This window comes from Puma concolor, chromosome F2 (genome assembly GCF_028749965.1).
Source record: "Puma concolor isolate L17-30 chromosome F2, mPumCon1.1.hap2, whole genome shotgun sequence".
Taxonomy (NCBI): domain Eukaryota; kingdom Metazoa; phylum Chordata; class Mammalia; order Carnivora; family Felidae; genus Puma; species Puma concolor.
In genome coordinates this window covers 71,548,960-71,568,521 of record NC_141684.1, presented here as the reverse complement: position 1 = coordinate 71,568,521, position 19,562 = coordinate 71,548,960, and the positions used below count along the sequence as shown (strand labels likewise).

The window sequence follows — 19,562 nt, the reverse complement described above, 5'->3', positions numbered from 1 at the left end:
AGTAAGGACATATTGCTGTGAGTGTAGGGATGAACTAGAAAAGGAGACATCAAACAAGGGAATTTTCTGAACGGCTTTTGTAAGGCTACTAGACAGGGAATTTTAACATCAGATGGGTGTTGAACGAGATGGGTTTGGCAGTTTCTTCCAATCCTGGGAATAGTTCGTAGCATTATTTTCCATTTACAATCCTAAGTCCTTAAAATTAGTGAAGCTCAAGACTTTATTCTATTTCTTGTTTTTGCACATTGCAGAGCTATATGCCGTTTTCTTACAAACTGTTTTACAAAGCCAACATTTTACACATCGAATTTCTATTACTCCCTCATCTTGACAATGAATACCAGTTACTTTAACTATTCTTCATCTCCCCTATACCACAATATAAAACAGAAATGTGTGAGTTGACTGTCTCCCTTAAGAACTAACTGGTCATTCTAAATTAAGCAGAAGAATAATTTTGTCTTTTACATTATTTTGTATGATAAAGCATTACCAATAATAACTAAGTTGGGAATAAATATTCTTCCTCTGATTGCAGATACTGTCGACCTAGGAAAGCTAGGAAAAAAATATGCCTTCAAGTTCATTTACACCTAGTATGTCTTCTGATTTTTAGAACTTCCAGATCATACCAAACAAATATCTGAAGGCATTAAAATATGAATTTATATTTAAAATGAGGAAGATGTAAATAATATAGATGTCCTTCTGTATACCGTTTAGGTGTAGACATCTTAAAAGATATGTATGAAGAGATTAAAACAATCATCATAAGTAAAATAATATCTCTGAACAACAGGAAAGTTATGTAAATGGGAGGATTTTTAAGCCTGTGTGGATATTGGGTCAGCAGGAAAGCAATCAGGAGTTTCAAATCCCTTTGCCTTTCCTACAGAAGACTAACAAAGGCAAATAATAAAGCCGCTTGTAAGACACGTGAGCATCCTTTCTCATTGCTGTTGAATTTGATTATTGAAGGTCAGGCTTCCAGCCACGAGGCTGCCCCCCTCCCCCTCCCCCCAGCTGTTGTCAGCTCAGTTTTGAGTAATTAGGTACCTGTGGGGTTAGGATCGAGTGACCTTTTTAACAGTCCCTTTTTATTGTTAAGATGCAAATAACTGCCTTTGAAAAAGGTGGGGGAGGGGGCATTTCTGTGAAAGGTACTTCTCTTTGAGAAAAGAGGCTAATGGGGAGGCTAATAAATTGTCCAGCAGCCCTAATTTCTCTGCCACATCTAGGCCTGTGAACAGCCCCATAAAGCATGCTGTAACAGAGAAGGATCTTTCTTCTTAGTGTTTCTTAAAGTACTTAATAAAAGAGCGATCTATTACTAATCGGACCATACACTATTATGGTAACTAGTCAGTGTGACTAGAAAGTTCCAAATATTTGCATATTATGCATTCAGAAGGTCAACAATAAAATTATCCCAATTACACCATTTTAACGATAATTTAGCCTTTATTCTTTGGATACCTAATCTAATCAAACCCACAGCACAATACCGCCTTTTTTTTTTTTTATCTAAGTTCCAATTAATTTGCCCAGATTTTCTTTGTATCATCACTGTTTTGTCTCTCTTGTGTGCATTTGTTTTGCAGTAAGAAATGGTCTCGTTTTTGCCTCCTTTCTGGATGGCCACCACCGCATAGGACCTGAATGTCCTACTGCTTTCTAAGAACAGAAAGAAGGCCTTCGATTTGTCTGTTTCAGTGGCAGCTTGGTAGCAGAAAAACTGTTGAATGGGCCCCGATTTCAGCAGACCATCGGGTGAATGGGACCAGTCTCCCTTCTTCCAAAATATCAGCAATTAAGCACTTGGAAAGGAGATTTGGCCAAGATGACCCATTTACAGGCCGGACTCTGTCCAGAGACTATAGAGAAAGCTCGCCTGGAACTGAATGAAAACCCAGATGTTTTACATCAGGATATCCAGCAAGTCAGGGACATGATCATCACCAGGCCTGACATTGGATTTTTGCGCACAGATGATGCCTTCATCCTGAGATTTCTCCGAGCCAGGAAGTTTCACCAAGCAGATGCCTTTAGACTCCTGGCCCAGTACTTTCAGTACCGCCAGCTACACCTGGACATGTTCAAAAACTTCAAGGCTGATGATCCTGGCATTAAGAGGGCTCTCATCGATGGGTTCCCCGGAGTGTTGGAAAGCCGAGATCACTACGGCAGGAAGATTCTTCTGCTGTTTGCGGCCAATTGGGACCAGAGTAGGTAAATGTAGATAGTATCTTTCCTTGGTTTTTCCTTTTTATAAGCATACGTACTGCATGTTTAGGGTCGTATGGCTTTCATTTAAAAAAAAATGAAAAAAAATGTGTTACTAACGAGCTTTTCTTTAAAAAAAAATATGTATATATAGTTTCCCCTCCCCGACCCCAAAGGAAGTTTTAAGGCCACAGGATTACTGTCATCAAATGCAATTCCAGATTCACAGCAGTGTTTTGGAACAATAGAATCGTAGTGTTAGAATGGCAAGACGCCTTAGAAATCAGTATTATGTTCATCAGAGTGGGCCATTTATTTTAATAAAATTGAAAGCTGGTCTTCTAGAAGAACCATATATTCTGCCGTTAGTGTTCTCATCTTTAACAGCAAAAACAACAAAAATGGATTCAGTAGATGGCTTTAAATCAAGTGTTTTCATCACGTAAATAATTTCTTGGATCCTCTCCATGACTTTAATATCCTGTATTTCTTCGGAGTGCCAGACCTCTCTACCCAAGTGCATCTCTCCCTGAAAATCCTGTAAAGAGCCGCAAACTCAGCATGGCTCAAATCGAACGCACCATCTTTCCCACTAGACCTGCTTTTCCAGCCTTCCAGTCTCCCCACCCAGAAATCCGGGTGTCGTCCGTGACTGCTTCTTGCCTTTGCTCCTCACATCCGATTAATTGCCAAGGCCCACGCCTTTCTTCTCAAAAGTCTCAAATCTCGTCACTTCTCTTTGCTCCCCTTGTCACTGCCTTGGTTTAGGTTCTCTTCATTTGTCCCTTGAATTTCTGCAACAGACTTGTCACGGGCACCCCTGCCTCAGATCTAATCTTTCTCGAGCCATTCTAGTCCATACTGTAGCTGGAGTGACCCTTCCAAAATTCTGTGATGTCGCTCTGCTGATGAAAATTCTTCCATGACCTGCGAAGCCTTCAAGGTAAAGTCAGGTCCTTTGCAATCCATCTTGTACATCTCCTGTCTCCTGCTGTACTTCATCCTCTGGCCTTCGCGTTCTCTGGTCCAGCTGGAAGGAAGTATAAGCCTTGCTTTGAATGGCTGAGGTTTTTCCATGCCTCCAAGCCTTTGGACTTGCCTGCACAAGCACCTAAAGGAGAGAACCACCACTTCTTATCCCAGTTCCAACCACCCTGGACCCAATCTGCCCTACCATTTATACTCATCTTCCTGCTTCTTCACTCTATAGTCTTCATCTACTGCCAGCCCCAACCCTTTTTAGTTAAGTGCCCTTCTTTTGTTCATATTTCCATTAACCTATTTGCAAGAGGAGTGTAAGAACCACTGTTAGTACAGCTATTATTTTGGAATACTTACCTCATACTCTGTTAAGCATTTATGTATATTGTCTCATTTAACCCAATGAGAACTTTCCACAAAAGGTATTATTATTATCCCTAGTTCACATTTGGTGACACAAGACTTTGAGAAATTAAGTAGCTCGCTCAATGTCACAGAACTAGTGAAATATGGAGTGGGAGTGGACCCCCCAGCAGTCTGACTGGAGAACGAGTTGTCTCAACCCGGCGTTACTACAATCGTGTGTTTACTTGTATACCCTTTCTTACCTCTCCACCCAAGTCTGCAAGTTCCACGAGGTCAGGAAACTGCCTGTTTCGTGTCTTTCATATCTTTTTGGCACAGGGCACACTATCCAACAAATGTTGAATGAGAAAGAATGCATGTATCACTCTCCAAAAATTCACCTGTGGCTTTAGTTTTCACAGAGGTATAATCGTTGAAATTTTTATGGTAGCTGGGGAGACGCAGGTTTGACTTTCAAAATAAACCAAATAATTCCTCCCCAGTATAATTAAAAGGAATTTGTAGGGTGGCCCTTTATTACTTCCTATCATTCCTCCTCCTCTTAAAAATGATAATATTGTAAACTAAGTAATCACTGGCTATTTTCTGGTTGATCAATTGTGATAGCACAACTTAATCCTGAAAAGGTATTTCAGTGTCTTAACTCTTTGAGTCTAGAGTTTGGTCAGCTCTGCATCCGGGCGAGAATGCCTCTCCACGTTTCTGCTCTGTTAACACAAGGTCCCTGCCAGAAAAGAGTCCACTGTGCAATCCAGTGTCCTTCAGTGTGCAAGCATACGAACAGCTAACTCCCATCTGCCATCAGAGAATTCCTTCTGAGACACACAAACCATCAACACAGGGCATCCGTCTTATACCAGAGAAAACAGCCATCCTTTTGAGAATGGCATGTTAACATGTTGAATTTTGGAACAGGACAATTTTGATGATTCTGGAGAATAATCGTGCTGACTTCGTTTGTTCTTAGTTGTTGTAAGTATTCTAGAACTTCTATCTGTTTAGATGCTAAGTAGTGATTTATCCATAAAAATACATCAGAGCAAAATATCTTATTTTGTATTAGCATTCGGCCCATGTATATCACAAAATGTGTTAAGAAATAATAACAAATAATAATAGTAAAAAGAAACGAGTCTCCAAGAGAATAATCCAAGTGTTTATGACTACAATAACCTTGAACAAGTTACTTCACTTCTCTGTTCCTCAGTTTCCTCAAGTGTAAAATAAGAAGCTCAAGTTAGGTAATCCCTGAGACACCTTCAGCTCTAATGGCTCATGAACGTGGAGTTCATTCAGCCTGATCCTATGGATGGATGGATAGGGATTTTAAAATTCACTTTATAGCTTCCTAATTCACTAGGCTTTTTGAAGTAACCTCTCTCTCTTTTTTCCCTCCCACCCTCGCCCCTAGCCTACAAAGGCTGAGTCTACTTGAGACGATTTTTTTTTTCCAAACTCTACAATATCATTTGTTCCAAATATTTTGGTTTCAACAGGAAGGTAAATGATCAGGCTATCCCAGTGACAACCAAAGATCATTAGAAACAAACAAACCTCAGTTGGAACCCGGCAAGTGACATGTGCTTTATTGGTTATATGACCTGGGACAAACAACCTCTCTGAGACTGTTTTCTCATCTGTAAGGTGGGGACGTGTAGCTAATAATATAGTTGGGACGACCAAATGAAAGATGCACTTAAGGAACACAGCTCGTTGTTTGGCACATGGCAAGCACTCAACAAATATGAGCTTCTGGTATTATTGTTAATATTATCAAACATCCCACTACAAAAAGAACGGAGCACAGAGAGTAGATAAATACAGATAGAGACAGGACTACAACACTCGAGAATGAAAGTGGGCCGGTGGGTGCGGTCTGCCTGTATGGCCATCCTAAGTACTTCTTTGTTTTCTCCCCGGACACATTCCCTGTCGCACAGACCCAGATTAAATGAGGCCCAAAAGGCCCGGAAGGGTTGGCACAGCTTTGCAAAATGATTACTTCACTCTCATTGGGCCCCTAAGATGACTGGGAAGTGATTTGAATATCTCCTGTGAAAGGTTTGCTGAGATTAAGATGGTTATTAATATTTATTAAAACCGTGTAAATCTCATTCATCTAAACCCAGATGCCACGAACAAAAGCGCAGAAAGGTGACCGGTAGGAAGCGCTGTCCTCCAGAGGCGGGGCTCCCCGGGCCTGGGTGAGGGTGCCAGCTGGAGTGCGGGGGCGCTGGGCTCCTGGAACACACACTGGCCTCCTCCAGAAATCAGGCCTCAGCAGAGAGCTTTGTGGTTTCTGTATTTTCTGAGGCTACCAGGCTGAAGTGAGATGAATTAGATGAAATCAGCACTCACATATTTATTCATAAAATGAAGCTGGCCCTTTCTGGGTCATCAGAGGTCACCTTTCAGCCCACCTGCTTGGTAAGTAATGGAGACCTGGGGGGACACCACTGCTCAATGAGCTTTTTGATCTGTCTCACCTAGAGTCTGTTTGCCCCTTAAGATCTGATAAAAAGGAAATCCATTTCTTGTTTCTTTCTGGGCTGCATACTCGTACCTGGTCATACAGCCTGATTTGCCCGTGAATGCCCTTCCCACAGAGGGAAATGTGATCATAAAGGAGCATGTCTGGTTTTTTTGGATTTTACTCAGCTACAAAGGAGTTAAGTTTGGTCAAGTTATTTTACTTTCTGGAGTCTCCATTCATCAAGTGGAAATGGGTATAATATCTGGCATGTGGAGCTGTTGCAAGGATTAACCCCAATTGCCCTGCTTGATGGTGTCCAAGATGCGGAATAGAACAGTGATTAAATGCACTCAGAAACTCCGAAGCCAGACAGCTGGCTTCATATCCCGACTGTCTCCTAATCAGCCATGTGATTCTGAGCAAGTTGCTTAAATTCTTATTACACTGTTTCTCACCTGTAAAGTGGGGCTGATGATGATCATAGACTAACATTAGTTGGTGTTCCACAAATGGCAATTGTTTCTTAAGAAAAAAAGAAAAATTCCAGTCCAGCAAATATCTAGGCTACTGGGTCACAAGACATACTTTCCAAATCCAAATAGCAGGATTTGAACCATTACCAACTTTCCTCCACCTGGAAAGGTATAAAGGATGCAGTTGAGTCCCCAAGCCACCATGCTCCAAAGTGCTTTAAGGAAGCTCAGTCATGACTGGGAGGCTCTGAGAAATGACCTGGTCTTAGTGCCCCTCCCTATTGTTGTTTATTACATTCTCAGGCTATGAGAAAGATATTTGGGAAGGAAGGTCCAGATAATAAAAGCCCCATGATAAACTACCATAATATCCGTGTGTAAACCAGCTGGTCCCCAGGGAAAAACAATTGGAAATGCAATGCCAATCATAATATATAAATGACACTTGACCTTCTTTTGTCAGTGTATTGTTTATTTCTCAAAATTAAGAACACTTAGAAATCCGCAAACAGGTTGAAAATTAGTTGGTCCTTTCAGGAAGCTGGGGCACCTGAAGGAAGAGCTAAGTTAGGGTAATTGAGTAGAGCAAAAAGGGGGCTAATGGACCATTTCATTACTACCTTCATGCTTATAGAGTTATTGTAAGAAGGCAATGAATCTTGTAGACTGTCTTTCCCCACCGTACATAACAAGGGCTGAAGGTTTGGATCAAAGCACAACCAACTGGATGGAAGATTAGGGAATCTGAGCTGAGACCTCAGACCCAGGGCCAGCATGAGGGTGAGGGATGGGGCCATTTGCCTGGGGTGTAAAATTTAAGGGGGGCACTAAAGCACTCAGTGATCAAAATAAATAATTTTGTCATAAAATATTTTTATAGTTCTAATTTTTATTTTATTTATTTATTTATTTATTTATTTATTTATTTATTTAGAGAAAAAGAGAGCATGAGCTGGGGAGGGGCAGAAGGAGAGGGAGAGAAAATGTTAAGCAGGCTCCATTCCAGCACGGAGCCCAACGCAGGGCTTGATCTCACTGCTGTGAGATCATGACCTGAGCAGAAATCAACAGTTGGACGCTTAACTGACTGAGCCACCCAGGTGCCCCTGTCAGAAAATATTTTAAAATCAAAATTAATGCCAAAAAATCCATGATGAACAAAATGTCAAAATTTAAAAGAAGGCAGGATGAGATCGTTAATTTTTCCTTGTGCCTCAGGCTCCCAATATGTCTTGGCAAAGCACTGCTCAGGCCAATCAGATTTCACAAGAGAAAAGCCTTAAGTTGGCTCCTAGTCAATTGTATTACAGCACATAATACTGAATATCTGTATACTATACAGCTGCACAGAACCTTATGATTCCCAAGCGTTTCCGTGTATGTTTTCTGATTTAATGCTCATTAGCCATTTGGGGAGTTTTAGTACCACTAAGGGACAGATGACAAGAGATCGGAGGAGGAGAAGATCCTTTCTAACCAAGGAACTGAATGATTCATCAATGGAAAAACTTAGACTCAAAGCTTGTAATTCCAAGCTCCAGAGACATCTGGAGCCAATTGTTCAGCCCCTGAGTGACTAGTTATTCCAAAACACGCACAGAGCTTCTGAAAGTCTGTAAGTGGATTTCCTGGAGGTGGGTACGTGTGTAGATGAGTGCAATTGAGTCACAGTGGACAGGATCAGCAGGTTAGTGGCAGTGATTCTCAAAAGGAGCACAATGGCCATTCAGAGCTGCTCAGTTCTTAACGCATAGGCCTGTCGAGCATTGTGGAATGTTTTGTATCCCCTCTCCCAGGCACTGTGGCAACTGAAAAGGTTACCTTCATGTTTCTAAAGCCCTTAGGGGAGCTGGTGTCCACTTTGAGAACCCCTGATGGAGAGTGTCTAGAAATGTCCTAACACCAATGTCAATAACTACCATTTGTTAAGCACCTTTATGCCAAGTTATTATTTATACCAAGTTATACAGTAAGTATATGTGTATATATATATATGTATATATATACTTATGTGTCTGTATATATATATATATATATATACTTATGTATATATATATATATATATATATATATATATATATATATACTTATGTGTATATATATATATATACACATTTTTTTCCCTAATCCTTTCCACAGACCCACAAGGATCTATATGGTGTATAGATAATATATAACAGAGACAGAATTCTTCCCTGTTTTGTCTGAACATAAAGGCTGTGCTTTTCTGCTAAGCCTTAGCTGTGGCCTCATTTCTACTCTGACCTCAAAAGTTTCCAGAGCCTCTTACAATCAAAATCTGAATCACTCATATGTTATTAAGTGTTACTCGTATGTTACTACAGTGTGGCTCCAGGGCCCAAATTCAAGGTGTTTCACAACTTCTCCTCAGTTCCCTCTTCTAGCCAAGAGACACTGGGAGGTTCAGGGTAAACAATAAAGCCATTCCTTGTGCATGCGTTCTAATGGGGCTCCAAAGGTGAGGAACGTGCTTTAGAGGCTGGGAGCACCAGAAGTTGAGATGATTCTGGAGGCTCAATGTCAAGGGCCTGCCTAGTCCCTAATATGAGGGAAAGGAAGTGGAGAAGGACTTACCACTTCAGATCGAGCAAATACAAAAGCAGTTGGGGTGCTGACCAATAGACAAGAGTTGTCGTTCTTCCATGGGATGGATCCAAGGCTCGTTCATTCCTTCATGTACTCAGTAAACATCCTGAACTACTGCAGTGGTCCAGCCCTGTGCGGGTTCCTGAGGGCCCACAGGAAGCACTCCTGTTCTGAGCTCCCGCTCCCAGAATGGCTCCTCACACCAGTTTCCCCTGAGTCCCTCTAAGCATTAAATGACAGGAAGATGAATGTTAGTAAGGTACTTGACCTTCTCGCCTTCCCAAGTCTGAAAGCAAGGACGCTGTCGTATTTACTTTATCATGTAGAAAACAACCTGGCATCTGTCTGTTCTTAGGGACAGGTGCTTTTCCACTCACTGTTTTGTTCTGGGAAGGTGTTCAGCTGCTCCTCGTCCCCTCATGCCAGGCAGTAATTTATTTGATGGATATGCTGGAGATAGAAGCTCCTTCAAACGTCACTGCTTATTGCTGACCTGTGGCAACCTCCAAAGGGCTGACGTGGCAAATGTCCTACAGCTCTGTGGTGTGATTTGGCAGTGGGAGATGAACAGTAAGTAGGTTCTTTCTTCTGATTAAAACCCTGAGGCAGTAGGAGGGATATAACTCTTCAAACTATAAATAAGCCAGTTGATTGAGGTTCACCTTTAGCTTTTGGAAGAGCATAAAAGAGCTTTTTATAAGTAGCAGGGGGTCTACGCCTCTTTCAGTTTGACTGTGCTCAGTATAAGAACTTGTGGCACAAAAGGGGACAAATTTCTAATGTATCCATGCCGAGTATTGGTGAGGTGAGAGGAGATGGGGCAGGCCAAGTGGGTTTTATGTTTTTCACCAGGGCCAGGAAGTCACCCTCCTCCCCAGATCCCAAAGCCTCTTGAGAGCAGCTCAAGAAAAATATTCACTGTCTGTTCTTCCTACAGATACGTTCCTGGAATTGCTCTGGTTGTGATCAGCTTTTCAATTGTTATGAGCTTGGAAATGAGCAAAAATGAACAGAGGGGAGTTATTACAGCCACAAAATCAAACTTGCTTACCAAGTGTTTACCATGTGGCAGACAGTCGTGCTGTTACATAGGCACTATTAATATCCATATTTCGCAGATGATGAAATTAAGGATCAGCGAGGTTAGGTAACCTATCCCAGGCCACACAGCTTAGGTGGTAAGTGGCAAAAACAAGCAGGATCTCAAAACCTCATTCATTTGCCATACTTGGGGGCCACTAAGTCACACATTCGGGGGGCGGTTCCCAGTGAGGTCTCAGTAAGCAAGCAAGCTAACACCAGTCACTTCAAGGTCTCAGACAACTTGAAAAGGATGGCATAGCTCAATAGGCAAATCCTGTTGCCACAGATTCCAATCTCACAAAATCTAGGCAAATTAAGTGTTGAAAATCTTATCCACGAATTATTTAGCCCTAATTATTTGACAATGGTAACAGTGATAACAACTTTGATTATCTTTTTTTTTTTTTAATTCCAGCTCCCCAAAGGAATCTGGTTATTCCTTGGAATATGTTACCAAAAGGGGTGTCAATATGAGCCTGACTTAAGATAGTGATTGGAGGCCCTCCCCATACCTTGCATTAAAACAAGTATCCACATGGACTTTCAATTGGCTCACAGAACCCCAGCTCTGCAGCCTGCTAGTGACCCTGGTGCCATATGTAATTCTTCTAACGCTTAGTTTCCTCTTTGTCTGGTAATGATCACATGTACTTTGCAGGGCTCTGAGGATTAAGTAAGTTGCTAGATCAGTAAGGGGTCTGGCACATAGGGAGCCATTTATTTCCTTTCTTAACTGTAATCCAAGTGGTTTTTCCACTTTTATCTCTCTATCTAATCCAGAGTCTAAAATGCCCAAGATATGATTCCTTATTCTGTTAAAAGCTGTTATAAAATAGACTATATCTCTGTTATGTGCTCCTAAAAAGCTGGTGATTGATGAGAGGATGGAGTTGGGAGAGTTTATGTTGCTTCCTCGCCCTGCTGGACGAGTATATGGCTTGTCATGTGGGTCAGCCAAACGGTTCTTCAAATATTTCTTTTAAATCCCCTTCGTCCTCCACAAAACTCCTTATCAGACATTCTCCAGCATTTCCATGACCATTCCACTTGGTGCAGGGCTCAGCTGCTTTCTGCCCGCAGTCTCCATCCCCTTTCGATTGCGTTCAGGCCCTTGGAAGCTTGCCTGTTAGAAGCCATCTCCCATGGGGCTTGAACAGGGTCTTTGTTCTGAGATAAGGTAGCAGCGTATGCCCCTGCCTAACTGGGTGGCTGGCCCTCCGAGACATGGCAGATGTCTTATGGCTCCTGCAACATGTTACAAAAGCAGGGCAGCTTTGCAGTGAGAAGGGGCTACAGGGACCAGGAAAGCAAGCTTTTATTGACAGCATATCTTTCCAGGCCAGCCGTTCTTCCCAAACTCACACTTAAAAGCCCGGGAGTTTCAAAGACACGACCCTCATTACCTTGTAGATAAAAAACTGTCCTCCAATGGCTAGAAATCTAAGGGCCTAAGAATAACTTGCTGCTTCTCAGCGCATGGCCTGGATAAAGCAGCCAGCACCGTGAGCTTGCTCTCAATTACTTGACTTGAAATCATGCTGCTATGGGGGCATGCCCTGCGTCTGTTCTTGTAAAGGCCAGTGTCAGTAAAGGAGGGCACGGAGAAAGGGCAAGTTTTAAGCATGATGTTGCCTCTGTGCTGTGTTCGCTGTTGATTTTCTCATGAGCATAGCTGACTTCTTGAAAGAGTATATCGCAAGAGATGGGACCTTTCCCTGTACAACACGAAGCTCTTCTGGGTGACTAACTGCTTTCCCCAGTTCTCAATAAACCAGGAAGCATCTTCTGATCCCTTTTACAAGGAGGATACTGTAGAAGGAAGCCCCTTGGCATCTGCCCAGACTTCAACCCCCCAATCCCTGAGCCCCGAAACTCAGCTCTTTAGGAAGCCACCAGCTCTCCTGCCCTTTAAATATGGTTCCTAGATAATCGCTCCTGAGCGGTGATATACAGATCCTTAAGCAGCTGCTGGAATGATTAAATGCCTGCGCTTCCCTGAGGTTGTAAATCAGGCTCAGAAGCCATTTATTGTGAGTGTACTATAAAGCAGTAGAAGTTATTGCTACTATACTGCAAAATGTAACATTGGACAGGAAAATAAAGAGAGGGTAAATTTTGTGTGAAGGCTTTAAAGTGATGTGTTGTTTTTTCTTTGCACATTCTCTTTCTGTTCCTTGTCATTTTTCTCTTCTCCTTGCCTCTAATTCTTCCCTATCTCCAGTTGTCCCTGCTGGATTAATTTCAAATATGGCACTCCCACAGATAGCACCCAGTGCCTTTCTGGAATAGACAATGTTCATATTAGTAACGCTCCCAGGCTTTGAGCACCTCCTTATGCTGCACTATTAATTTAATCCTCACAACAATTTATGAAGGAGATATTATTATTCTTATTTTAAAAATATTTTTTTATGTTTATTTATTTGTGTGTGTGTGTGTGAGAGAGAGAGAGAGAGAGAGAGAGAGAGAGAGAGAGAATCTGAAACAGGCTTCAGGCTCTGAGCTGTCAGCACAGAGCCGAACGCAGGGCTTGAACTCTCAAACCATGAGATCATGACCTGAGCTGAAGTCGGGCGCATAACCGACTGAGCCACCCAAGCACCCCAATTATTCTTATTTTAAATAGAAGGTATTTAATCTGGACAAAATCACAAGGCTGGCTAATGGTTCGATCCCAAATATTTCTCTTTCCCCTTCTTCATGATGCCTGATTATATTTGGGGTCTGCTCTTGGGGAATGTGTCACTGAACCTCTGCTCACAATTTGTTGTAAAATCCCTGCTTGGAGTCTTTAATGGCTCCTTAATAAAGTTGATTCAGTCCCTTCGCGCCACACATTGTGCCAAACAAAACCTTAAGAATTTGGCATCACTTTCCATATCCAAAGAATATCCTCTGCTTGAGTCAAACGGATCTCCCTCCCCTCCCCTCCTCCTCCCAGGTTCAGCCCAGCCCTTCCCAACCTTTGCTCATGTACTTCCTCCTGCTCAGTCTCTATTCCTCTAATGAGGGGAGCATGGGCCCTCCAGGAGCACAGAGAAGAGGCATTGCAGAGGCATTATCTGAGTCGAAGGAGAAGTAAGATTAAACAGGTCGAAGGAAGGGAACTTGAGGGAGGCTGTTTGAGACAAAAAGAACGCACTCTGCAGGGATCCAGGGTGAGAGAGTCTGCCCCACTGGGAGAGCTTCAGATGGTTGCATTGAGCATAGAATGTAAGGGTTCACATGAGGAGAAATGAGGCTGAGGAGGTAGGCTGAGGCCAGGAATTATCCTTGCTTGCCGTAAGGAACTTGGGCTTTAAGTTTAAGAACAAACCAAGTCCTACTCATCTTTCAAAGCTCATATTCATGCTAAGAAGCTTTGTCCCTGGCTGGGGCAGCACTGATCTTTCCTTTGTTCTTCCCTGAATGCCTGTCACACTAATCTTTGCTGCACATTTTTTCATGCTTTGGGGAAGCTCCTGGAGGCACAATGCTGGTTTTTTGGTTTTATTTTTTTCCTTTTTTGTAGCCATAGGTAGAGAGTAGGGCTCAATGGAGTCCCCTCAACTGACTTTTGGGGAGAAATTTGGAACAATGGAAAGCCCAGACACAGAGGCTCTTTCTAGACTCTTCCCAATGACAATAATCTTGTTGAGGGACTGGAGTTGGGTGCAGCTGAGCTTGAGAAGGAGGGAGGAAAAGACTCGGGTGCTCTGTCTACCCCTTGCCCAGGGATTCTCAGCATGACATAAGGGAGACTGAGTGTTTTAGAAGCATCAGGAGCAACCCAGGCCCAGAATCGGAGCCAATATTGTGGATTCCACAGTGGCTCCATCCACTGTGTGACTTGAGCTCAGGTACCAACTGTCTAATAATGACGTGGAGTACACGACGACCATCATTTTCTCTCATCTCTCAAATTCTATATTCTATCTGTGTCATCGTGCATAAGACAAAATTAAGAAAATACTTTACATATGGAAACCTTCACTGTCCAGGGCGCTACCTTCTGTATAGAGGTCAGGAAGCGGAACCTGATTCCCTGCCTCCTTCTCAGTGAACGACTCTTTATTTCTACTCAGGGTCTCCTCATGCTAACGGGTTTGTGTGGAATTTGTTCATCACTCATTTTCTCCTGAGTTTCTGATGAGTTAATCCATCCTATAATTTTATAGCATGCATATTAATTAGTGAATTGCACCACCATGGGTGGAACATTTCAGTCTGCTATTACTCATCTCCCAGAATAATACTGCAATGCCTCATTTACCTTATATCTTTGCAAGGGAAGAGGGTATCCCAGTGACGTTAAGTCTTCAAATAGTTGAGGGCTGCTTTTTAAGGGCCAATTTTAAAGTTTTATTTTATTCAGTTCTGGCTAAAAAAACCAAACAACCAACCTTAGAATGCATTGTATACTCCCTATCTTGTTAAATATAACTTAACACTTCATGACAAATGGTAACTACGAGGCATATAGATTATTGTACCCTGGGCTAGGAAATAGCTAGCAGAATGGGGATTCTGGATGCATACGGGCTTTGCCTTCCTGCTACATGGCCCATTGTGCCATGCTCTGTGTACTTCCTTTTTTTTTTTTTTTTTTGGTACTTCTTTCTCCTCTTAGCTCTTTGCTGATTACTATTAGTAGGCTTACTCTCCTAAGTTTCTGTGGGCCTGGAAGCTAGAAAACTGAGCTTGTTGAATTATATGCTTTGGGTGAGGATCTATGGGGAGTCCCAAGGAATCAGGCAAATGAGCTGTAGCAGGGCATGAATTTTATAACATCTCATTTGTGTGCTCAGAAATACAGTTCTGCCTAATGCACCAGCAGGCAGGGCATGAAGCATCTTCTGTTGCAGCATCTCTCTGGAACTGTGCAAAATTGAAAACCTGAGCAATTTTTTCTTCCAAGGTTTCTCTAACCTTGGATTCACATACAACATGCCTCCCTGACTTATGTATCCTTCTTCTCTATAATACTTCCCTCAGCCTAACAGAAAAGGACCTATATCTTCATTTATACTTGTACTAAAGCCCATTTTTACCAAAGTGGGCACTATCCTTTGTATTTGCTTTCTTCTTTAGCCTTTGTATTTTCATTTTTCGACTTTTCTCGCTATTAAATATGACTTTGTCTCTCATCAAGAAGATAGTGGGAAAAATATAGTAGCTTATCTTTCTGCTTATATCTTGTTATATGCCTTGTCTTCTCTCCATACCTACTCTAAGCCGGTGGTGATCCACACAGCACTGTCTTGGAGCCCATACCCTTCAGCCCCTCATCTGAGCTACTATTCTCTTATATGTCATAAGACCCTGGCCCCATCACCATGGCCATAATTTGTATATGGATATATTTGAATCTCTACTGTTTTTGTCCCTTAAGTACCCAGTCACCCAGGTGTAGGGACAGGGGTAGGGACATTGGCAATGATCATCAGGTCAAAAACACCTTAGGGATAGAAACATGGGAGATGCTTTCTTTCTTGTTCTTTGCAGTGGGCTAGGTAGGTAAAGCTGCTGATAAGTGAAGCACCTTAACTCGGGTCACTCTTAAGAGGGCAGAGGCTTTGGGTCTACAATTGGCTACTGGGAATATGTGAATGGCCTGAAATTTTAGACACATGTATTTGGTGGAGAAGGGACCCAGCTTCCACCAGATTCTCAAGAGGTTCACAACCCAAGGAAGTTTAAGGACCACCACATTAAATTATCCTTCTACTAGTTTAGCTGTGAATACAATTCCATGATATACTGGGGAGGCAAACATCCTACTAGGATAGTATCATAGAATGGTTGTCAAATGGGTTGATGGCTCTATCTTTTTTTTTTTTTTTTCCAACATTTATTTATTTTTGGGACAGAGAGAGACAGAGCATGAACGGGGGAGGGGCAGAGAGAGAGGGAGACACAGAATCGGAAACAGGCTCCAGGCTCTGAGCCATCAGCCCAGAGCCCGACGCGGGGCTCGAACTCACAGACCGCGAGATCGCGACCTGGCTGAAGTCGGACGCTTAACCGACTGTGCCACCCAGGCGCCCCGATGGCTCTATCTTTTACATGAAGGGTTGTGTGATTATAAGAGTCAGCTTTCTTATTGAAGAAAACCATGAAAATGGAGGAAGTGTTGGGACATTAAAAATTATTCATAATCCCTCCACTTAGCTACTGCCATTTACATTGAAAATTGAGGTATATTTTGCATGCAGACACACACATGGTTGGGCTTATACTGTGCATAACTTTATATATCTACATGGGACAGCACAGTGGTAAAGAGGTCAAGCACTATGGCCAGATTATCTGGGTATGAGTCAGAGCTCTCCCACTTCCTACCTGCTCGAGCCTGGTCAAATTAAACACTCTGTGCCTCAGTTTCCTCACCTATTAAATGATGATAATAATAGTCTCAACCTCCAAGTGTAATAATGAGAATTAAAGGAGTTAATATAAGCAAAAACTCAGAAAAATGACTGACCCATACTTAGCACTCAGTAGATGTCAACCACTTTTTATTATTCTGCTTTTTTTTTTTCCACTTAAGTTTATATCGTGGTTACTTTATTAGTTTACTACATCTGCATTGGGCACAAAATAATGACTGAATAGTTTAACACTCAATGAATGACTCAATTAATGCCATTTAGATCTTTCAATTTCAATTTTTGGCAAGTATAAATAACAGTATAATGAATATCTCTCTATATAAATATTTTTCCACATCTTTACTTTCTTTCCCTTAGGATAAATTCCAGGAAGTTGAATTAATAAACAATGAACACTTTTATGGCTCTTGGTACATACAGTTAAATTGCTTTCTAGAAACCATGTTCAAGTCTCCACCCATCAGCTGTCCATGAGAACCCCACATCCCCTTGCCTCACAGTGCAATGCCTTGTTAGCCCACTATTGCTGAGCAATGCTTTATGTTGGATCTAATCAAGTTTTAGTGTTTCATGCTTTTCCTCATTTTTGCCCTTTGGGTTTGGAAGTTATCTGTTTCTATTATGTTACACATTATTTTCTAAATTTTACTATGGACGTTTTACTAGATTTTGCTAAAAAGTCCAAAGTCAGTCAATCTCTCCGTTTCTCACTCAGAATAAGAGAAGAAAGAACAATTTCTTTCTGAATTTCTCCATTTTTAAAACCACTGCTGTTTATTGTTTTGGTCCTCCCATGTATTCAACCGCATTGTTATTGTCACTGTTATTACTTGTAATTAATACCTATTGAAATCTACCAAATGGTTTTAACAATTTCTTTATTCACTTTTGAATCTTACACCCTGTTTTTCTTTGTGAATTGTTTCCTTCTTGCTGAAGCGAGGGGACTGTGGCTAGTAAACTTTCTTAATAACCTTTGTATGTTTGAAATGTTATTTCTTTGTTATTCTCCAATAATAATTTAGCTGGGCATATAGCTCTAGATTAAAAATTATTTTCCCTCAACACTTTGAAGGTATTAATTAATTGCATTCTGACTGTTTTAAAAAAAAGTGTGTTGTCAGTCTAATTGACATTCCTTCACAGGTAATCTGTTTTTCCTTTCTGATGGCTTTAACATTTCTCTTGGTCTATGATGTTCTACAGTTGTATCTAGGTGTTTTTATCTGTATATTTTTTTAATGATTATTTATTTTTGAGAGAGAGAGAGAGAGAGATGCAGAGGGAGAGGGAGACAGAAATCCCGAGTGCGCTCTGCACTGATGGTGGGGCTTGAACCCACGAATGGTGAGACTATGACATGAGCCCAAACTGAGAGTCAGACATTTAATCGACTTAGCCACCCAGGCACCCCTTATCTGCATATTTTTAAATCCTGCTTGGGATTTGATATATATATTTTTTATTTCACTCATTTTATTCATTCTTTCAATAAATCTTTGTGGTTTTTTTTTATTTTTTTTAACGTTTATTTATTTTTGAGACAGAGAGAGACAGAGCATGAATGGGGGAGGGTCAGAGAGAGGGAGACACAGAATCTGAAACAGGCCCCAGGCTCTGAACTGTCAGCACAGAGCCCAACGCGGGGCTGGAACTCACGGACCGCGAGATCATGACCTGACGGACCGCGAGATCATGACCTGAGCCGAAGTCGGACGCTTAACCGACTGAGCCACCCAGGCGCCCCCAATAAATCTTTATTTTGGAGAGGGCTGATGTTTTCTAGATGCCAGGGACACAGAATTGAACAAAGTGCCTACTTTCAGGGAACTTACAGAGAAGCTTATAGTCTTACCTTCAGATTTTCAGTCTTACAACTCATAAATTTATTTTTGTTTCTTTTTAAATTCTTTTTTTAATTTGCTTATGTATACATGGTGAAAAGATTCCCACAAGCGAGTTTATTAACACATCCGTCACCTCAAGTATTTTCCCTTGTTTTGGTGAGAACGCTTAAGTTCTGCTCTCTTAGCAAATTTCAGTTATGCAGCACAGTGTTATTAGCTATAGTCACCATGTTATATATTAGATTCTTAGATCTTAGTCATCTTGTAACTGAAAGTTTACACTCTTTACCTACCTTTCCCTATTTGCCCTAACTCCCAGCTCCTGGCAACCACCATTCTACTGTCTGTTTCTATGAGTTTGATTTTGTTTTTGTTTTTGTTTTTGTTTTTCAGATTGCACATAGAAGTGATACCATGCAGTATTTGTCTTTCTCTGACTGGCTTATTTCATTTAGCATAAAGCCCTCCTGGTTCATTCATGTTGTCATAGATGCGAGAATTTCCTTTTTTTAAAAAGCTGAATAATATCTAAATCTACCTACCTATATTTATCTATCATCTATCTATCTATCTATCTAATCTATATATCACATTATCTGTATCCATTCATCTGTTGATGGACACTTAGGTTGTTTCCAACCTTGGCTGTTGTGAATAATGATACAGTGAAATGGAAGCACAGATACCTCTTTAGGATAATGATTTCATTTCTTTTGGACATATACCCGGAAGTGGGCTGGAACATATGGTGGTCCTATTTTTAATCTGTTATGGAATCTCCATACTGTTTTCCATAGTGGCTGCACCCATTTACATTCCCAACAGTCCACAGGGTTCCCTTTTTTCCACGTTGTCAACAGCATTTGTTATATCGTTTCTTTTGATAATAGACATCTTAACAAGTCTGTTGAAATAGCTCATCATGATTTTTGTTTACATTTCCCTGCTGATTAGTGATATTGAGCGTCTTTGTGTACCTGTTGGTTATTTGCATATCTTCTTTGGAAAAATATCTATTCAAGTTCTTTGCCCATTTTAATTGGATTATTTGCTTTTATTTTCTTCTATTGAATTGTATGAGTTCCTTGTATATTTTTGGATAACAGTCCCTTGTTGTGTATGTGGTTTGCAAATA

General features: G+C 41.3%; 1 protein-coding gene across 1 annotated transcript in view; it reads left to right on the top strand.

Annotated features, from left to right (window-relative positions):
- The window catches only part of CLVS1 (clavesin 1), a 174,491-nt gene that overhangs the window by 10,349 nt on the left and 144,580 nt on the right, over positions 1-19,562 (top strand). The window contains exon 2 of the mRNA XM_025922836.2: positions 1,605-2,232. Coding sequence (XP_025778621.1) covers positions 1,778-2,232 — 455 coding nt within the window. The 5' untranslated portion in view covers positions 1,605-1,777. The remainder of the gene's footprint in view (positions 1-1,604; positions 2,233-19,562) is intronic.